This window comes from Nannospalax galili, unplaced genomic scaffold (assembly GCF_000622305.1).
Source record: "Nannospalax galili isolate Female #2095 unplaced genomic scaffold, S.galili_v1.0 scaffold2931, whole genome shotgun sequence".
Lineage (NCBI taxonomy): Eukaryota > Metazoa > Chordata > Mammalia > Rodentia > Spalacidae > Nannospalax > Nannospalax galili.
In genome coordinates, this window is record NW_008329811.1 from 100,423 (window position 1) to 107,249 (window position 6,827).

At 41.4% G+C, this 6,827-nt stretch overlaps 1 protein-coding gene across 1 annotated transcript; it reads right to left on the minus strand.

Annotated features, from left to right (window-relative positions):
- Nucleotides 1-3,790: 3,790 nt before the first annotated feature.
- On the minus strand, nt 3,791-4,726 carry LOC103741194 (olfactory receptor 1468-like). The gene has a single exon (XM_008841926.1). The coding sequence runs from the start codon at nt 4,724-4,726 to the stop codon at nt 3,791-3,793; it is 936 nt and encodes a 311-aa protein (XP_008840148.1).
- Nucleotides 4,727-6,827: the final 2,101 nt, after the last annotated feature.

Genomic DNA, 6,827 nt, shown 5'->3' on the forward strand with positions numbered 1-6,827 from the left:
CTTAAGGAAATATGCTGGTCTTGGGAAGCTGGTGGCCATGCCACCCAGAGATGCAAAGGGAGATGGGGGCAGGAAGAGGCCCCAAGGGCTCCTGGGGACTGTACTGAGGAACTGTTTGGTCCCTGAGAGAGGCTGGCAGGTTGTGCAGGCCCAGGGAAACAGAGGAATATGAGGGCTGGACCAGGCCCAGATGGCTCCTGGGGATAGCGTGAAGGAACTGGGTCCATCTGGATGCAAGGGATCAGGAAGCAATGGTGGTTCCGGTCCTAGGGGTCAGCCCAGGTGTCTAGGAAAGAGGTTGGCCGGTTGTGCATCCCAGGGAAACAGAGGGAAGTGAGGGCAGGACCAGTCCAGAGGCATTTCTGATTCTTGTGTGATACTCAAACCTTCCTTTATTGAGTTTAGGTCTGCTTCTTCATGTAAACTTTGTGTGCCTTTGTGGTGTACTTGTTGGGCATGAAAAATTGGTCTAGGCTTCAGGTTCTCTCTTTTGATTTTATATTGAAGGGACCAATTTGATTTTGTCTTCCTGCTCTGAAGTTCCCACAGCAGCCCAAGTCAGATGAGGATCGGATGCTCTCAGGCTTTCTCCTAAGGACCGGATCCCTCCAGGAAAGATGCTGGCCCCATGAAGCTGAGAGGCTGGGTTGCCCAGACATGCAAAGGGAGGTGAGGACATGAAGAGGCCCCAAGGGCTCCCGGACTAGAGGGAGGAATTGCCTTGGTCTGGATGTAAAGGATCAGGAACTAGTGGGGAGTCTGGGCCAAGAGGTCAGAAAATGGGTCTGGGGTGTCACGACAGGAGATGGGCCAGTGTCCCTGCTAGGAGGAGAGATGGGGTCGGGGAGCTGGGAGGGTGAATGAGGCTGGGGGAGTTCCATTATTCACTTTAAAAAAAACATTAAAAAATTTTTATGTGTATGCATGTATTGCCTGCATGTAGGTAATTCCCCCGTGTTGTGCAATGCCTGTGGAGGTCAGAAGATTCTGTTGGATCCACTGGGACTGGAGTTATGGACAGTTAGCTGCCATGTGGGTGCTGGGATTCAAACCCAGGTCTTCTGCAAGAACAACCACTGTTCTTAACCGCTGATCCATCTCTCCAGCCCCCATTATTAACTTTTATGAATGTTCATGCACATAGAGAAGTGGGGGCTCAGAAAAATTGGCTGGAGGTGACATCATCAATGAAAACATGATATAAAAGCCTTGCCATAGGACTTAGAGTTTAAGTTTGTGTGTGTTGAGATTTAAACATACACACAGCCACACATGGAGATGTGCACTAGACAGAAGAGCAGAACAGCAGCAAGGTCTGGACAGTCTGGGATTCAAATGGAGATGAGGGAGTCACAGGGAATATAATAAGCTTTAGGGAACAAATAAAATGAATGGATCAAGGTAGGAAACCTAGTCCATGTTATCCTGGAGCATCTAACCTTGCATATGACATGAAGTGATGGAATTGCATATTTTTCAGGTACAATAAAATATGCATATAAAGAATTTTGCAAAGCAAAATACAAAGGAAATGAAAAAGTCCTTAAAAACTGAATTTTAGTACAGCTGAAGGCTATATAACAAGAAACACAGTATCAGACAAGAGGAACCTCACCCAGAGATGTGAGTCAGGGTAGTTCAGGAGATTCCCAAAATGATAGAGGGTATTGCTGCAGGCCTTGATTACCTTCCAGAAATTGAAGGTAAGACCTTATTGCTGAAGACAGGACATACTTCAGACACAGGATTTGTAGCTGGAACTTCCCCCTGCCTGAAGACTAGCTCATAGTGCTGAAGGATTCTATGCAAGTTGCTAAGGGATAAAATTAATCAATGATCTGACCCCAGATTTAAAGTCTAATAACCACAACAATGACTGGCACAGAAATATGTATCAGTGAAATAGTGGCACTTCTATCTTGGGGGTAATCATCAGCTATTTAATTTAACTTAAAGCCCTCTCAATGAGAGGGAATTCATGGGTAGCACTGCAAACTTATCCAAATATACATGGCTGGCAAGGTCATAGATACCAGAAAAAATCCTATGTCTGTTATATCCCTAGACAAAAGTAATTTCTTACTGTATGCTAAATATGTATACTTATATTTACAGACAAATATATCAGTCACCACTTATAAAAGAAGCTTCTTTTGCAACAGATGGAGACTATTACAGAGTTCCACAACTTGTCACACACAGAGAACAAGTGAGTGTCTGTAGATGCCCAATCCTATGTGACACATCTACAATGGAACCTCTACACCTAAGGTTCATGGAATATAGTGGAATGAGGGGTATAGAGAATACTAATACATCTCTTATCTCTCACCAGTGAAGCTCCCTCATGCAATAGAGGGCGATGAACACAGAAGGCCACAAGTGGCCAAAGTGTAGGGAATAAGAGACTGCAGAGACTGTGCCACTGAATAAGACTCATATTAAATCTTACTTACCCAGGGCTCAGGGGCCGTTGTGGAGAAGGGGTGGAAAAACTGTAAGAGCCAGAGTGGTGCATGACCCCAAGAAACAGAGTCTTACAGGGTCCTGGGAACTTGATCATATGAATTTATAGCAATGGTGATAGCATGCAGAAGACCCATACAAACTCAATTAGATACAAGCTAGCATAGACCTGAGGAAATGTGCCAGCAGGCCCCAAACTTAGCTGAAGAACTATTGGCAGCTGATCACTGTTGGGTGAGGGAGAATAGATCTTCTTTAGGGGGGTGACTCTAGATAGGCTGACCAGGCTCCAATGGATGAACTCACACTGAGAGACATTTGGGTACACAAACTTGAAATGGTAGACTTTAACATATATAATAAAATTCGTGAAATCCTCTGGGTAGGCTATGGGAGTGCAGATAGGAACCTAAATATGATTAAGATGTTTCTTATGAAACACACAAAAATTCCATAAAAATACACATTTAAAGGAAAAATTGAATTTTATTCTTCTTCCAGTTTCTTTTTCTGAGTTTTGGGAAATAAACTGAATGGTTCCTGGTTAGTTATTAATTCAAGTTAAAGAAAAATATGATACAAATAACACTAATTTGCGAGAGGATCCAAAATTTGTTCAGGGTAAAGAGAGGCCAGAAAAGACAACATAGAAATAAAAAGGGAAGTGAAAGTTAAGAGATAAAATGATGCAAAAATTAGTGTAGAAGACATTAGGAGGTGTTTGTGACACTGAGATGTTTGCATGCTATCAAGCTAAGATCATGATACAATATTACTATTTAAATATTATACTGAATTCAAAATAAAAATTTGCATATAATGATAACATTTTTGTATAACTTAAGGATGTACAGAAATGGTGCTGGAGAGATGGCTCAACAGTTAAGTGCAGTGGCTCCTCTTCCAGAGGACCTGGGTTCAATTACCAACACCCACATGGTGACTAACAACTGTCCATAACTCCAGTTCCAGGCAATCCAATGCCCTCTTATGACCTCTGAGGGCATTATGTGACACAGGTGCACTTACATGTGGAACTACGCTCATACACATAAAAAAGAATGTAAGGAATGGAGACCAGATGAGGCAGTAGATCTCATCTCATGCTTTTCTAGGAGCACCAGTACAAGGCAAAAACAAAGGTGTCATTGAGTAACCAAGGCTCCCTTCTCTAATTGAGCTGCTTTGCCAAATTTTCTTTCCTTTGCATACCGAACATTATGTAGTGTATCCTTTGATGTGCATACCATGAGTGTCACATACTGTAATATTCATATCAAAACATTTACTACATAAATCAAATAAAAGCCTGCAAGTGCTATCATTATAAAGAGATTTTCTTCTTGCGAAGGACTCTTATCAGGGCACCTTTCATGTCTCTGTTCCTCAGGCTGTAGATGAAGGGGTTCAGCATGGGGGTCACAGCTGTGTACATGAAAGCCATGACAGTCTCCTTCACTGTAGAATCATTAGCTGATGGACATAAGTAGAGACCAATAATTGTCCCATAGAACAGTGACACCACAGACAGGTGGGAGCCACAGGTGGAGAAGACCTTATGGATAATCCGAGTAGAAGGGACCTTCAGGATGGAGGACACAATTTGTACATAGGACACAATGATGAGCAAGAAAGGGATGACAATAACCAGCCCTCCCAGGATGAATATCATTAATTCATTAATAAAAGTGTCAGAGCAGGCCAGCTTAAGCAGAGCAGATATATCACAGAAAAAGTGGAGGATCACATTGTCCTCACAGAAAGACAATCTGGCTAAGAGCAGGGTGTGCAACAATGAATAGAGCATAGTCAGCACCCAGGACAGCACCACCAGGCATAAACAGAGCTTGGGGCTCATAATGCCAGTGTAGTGCAGAGGGAAGCAGATGGCCACATAGCGGTCATAAGCCATGACCACAAGGAGGAAGCTTTCCATGTCTCCAAAAACCATTAAGAAGTACATCTGTGTCAGGCATCCTGCATAGGGGATGGATGGTACTTGGCTCTGCATGTTCTGCAACAATTTGGGCACTGTGACAGAGGAAAAGCAGAGGTCAGAGAAGGACAAGTTGCTGAGAAACAAATACATGGGTGTGTGGAGATTGGAGTCCAGTCCAATGAGGACAATGATGAGAAGGTTCCCCAGCACAGTGGTGATGTACATGGCCAGGAACAGGGCATAGAACAGGTGCTGGTGCTGTGGCGGGATGGGCAGGCCCAGGAGGAGGAACTCTGAGATCGCAGTTTGGTTGTTCGCCATTATTCTCAATCTCAAGTATCCTAAAGAAAAACAGAATGATCTCTCAAAATTCAAAATATAAATGAATATAATTATGGTATATATTCTGCAATAATTACTCTTACATTCATCACAATAATTCAATAATTATCATCTTTAAGCCCTAAGTATCTGTAATCACAATACTAATTAATGACTTTCTCTCAACTACTTTTTTAACATGTTTCAGTATTCCATCTTTTCCTAAGCATTTCTCTTTTCTATTGAGTTACAAGATATGTTAGTATTTCTATATCCTACCTCATTGATTCCCTATGCGACTGTTATTTGTTAATTTTTAATTTCATCTATATTATTTTCTATGTTGGTGTTCTTGAAGAATTTCTGTCAACTTTATCCTCATAATTTTATATAAACCCGTAAATGTTCACATACTCCAATACTTACTTAGTTTACCATTTTACTCTGGTGTGCCCATCTCTAAAACTTTCAGTGACACCTAATCATCTTTCATTGCACACATGTTAGGCATCACAGGCCCAACGACTCCAAGTGAAACTTATGACCTCAATCTGTGGTATCCCAACTTCCTCTTTTTCTTACTTCTCCACAATCTCATAATGCAATAAAAGAGGTTCAGGATTGAATCAGAAATCTGAAATCTGTTGTGTTCATTTTTTGTTTACCTTGAGCTCCTGTTGTGTGCCATACAGAGTCTCCCCTTCATTCTCCTACTTCATCATTTCCTGTCCAAAAGATTCCAGCCCTAGATCAGGACCACATCTTTTCAGCCCTGTAATATGGAAGTAGACTCATTTCCTGTCTGTGTTCCCATCCCTCCTGACACATCCTTCAATGTGCATCATTCATATCGATGTTCTATCAGGGGGAAGTCATCATCAGGCACACAAATGCTGCTTCATCATTGCACATGTAACTACACAGCCTTGTAAGGCCTCACAGTGGCACTTGCATTCTTCTCCTCAGCCATGCTGGACCTGAAAGTCTTAGGTTTTCCTGCTTTTCTGATTTCACAGTTGCCCTTCCCTTGCCTGCCACTTCCTCCCTTCTGTGTTCTTTTCATCTGGTCTGTCCTCCCTTATCTTCATGGATATTTCTTGTCACATACTCAGCTAAGACTTTTCCTGTCTCCACACACCTTTGAGACCTTCTGCTATGTATCGCCAGCATCCTATGCTCATCCAACGCACTTAATGCTCTGATCACGACTGTAAGGCATCTTTTCAGTACTTTAAAATCCATACAGAAAAGGCCACATGCATCTTCATCCCCTAGCAGGGCTGACACCCGGTGGTGATGCCTGAATGTGGCCAGTATTTCATGAGTATTTTTTATCTGCCACTCAGAGAGAGGAAGATTCCTTCAACTTTAAAGGCATTAAAAACTTACATTTAAGTTTTAATGAGAACTCATATTTGATGTTCTCTAAATATACATTCACCAATTGTGACGTTATTAAATTTTGACACTATGTGTTGAACTTCACAGATATCACTTTATATCTGAAAAATGCAAGAATAGATCACTTGCAACCTCTTCAGTAATACTGATGACTCCAAATAACATCTTTATGTTTTAGTACAAAAATGTCTATGATAATAGGTTGGTAAAACAGACATCATAGGGACTTTCTGAATCATGGAAAAAATGAAGGAAAGTTATTTTGGAATTTTCATTCGAATTATTTCTTGCATGTCTATACAGTATGTGATGGTTTATTTATCCATCAAATGGAGTAAGCCCTGAAAAAAAATTTGGAGAAATATCAGTGTTAGATGTTCTTTGAAGGTATTATTATGTCTATGAAGGTATTTTACAAATGTTAAGATTTAAATTAGCACGCTTATAGTAACATTATTCTAATACTTCATAACATGATGAGCCTCACTCAGTCAGGTGAAGGACTCAAGGAGAAAAGGACAGTTTACTTAAAGAATAATACTGTATCCATGAACTCAAGACTCTAACCATCATTGTTTCCAGTCTGGGGACTCCTTTGGCCAGCCCTTCAAATGTTGGACTTCTAAGCCCCTACACTGTGTGGGTGGTATTCTAAATCTCTCTCTCTCTCTCTCTCTCTCTCTCTCTCTCTCTCTCTCTC

What these genes read in the sequence shown, in the direction of transcription:
- LOC103741194 (XM_008841926.1), bottom strand. Translation starts at nt 4,726, where the DNA reads ATGGCGAACAACCAAACTGCGATCTCAGAGTTCCTCCTCCTGGGCCTG.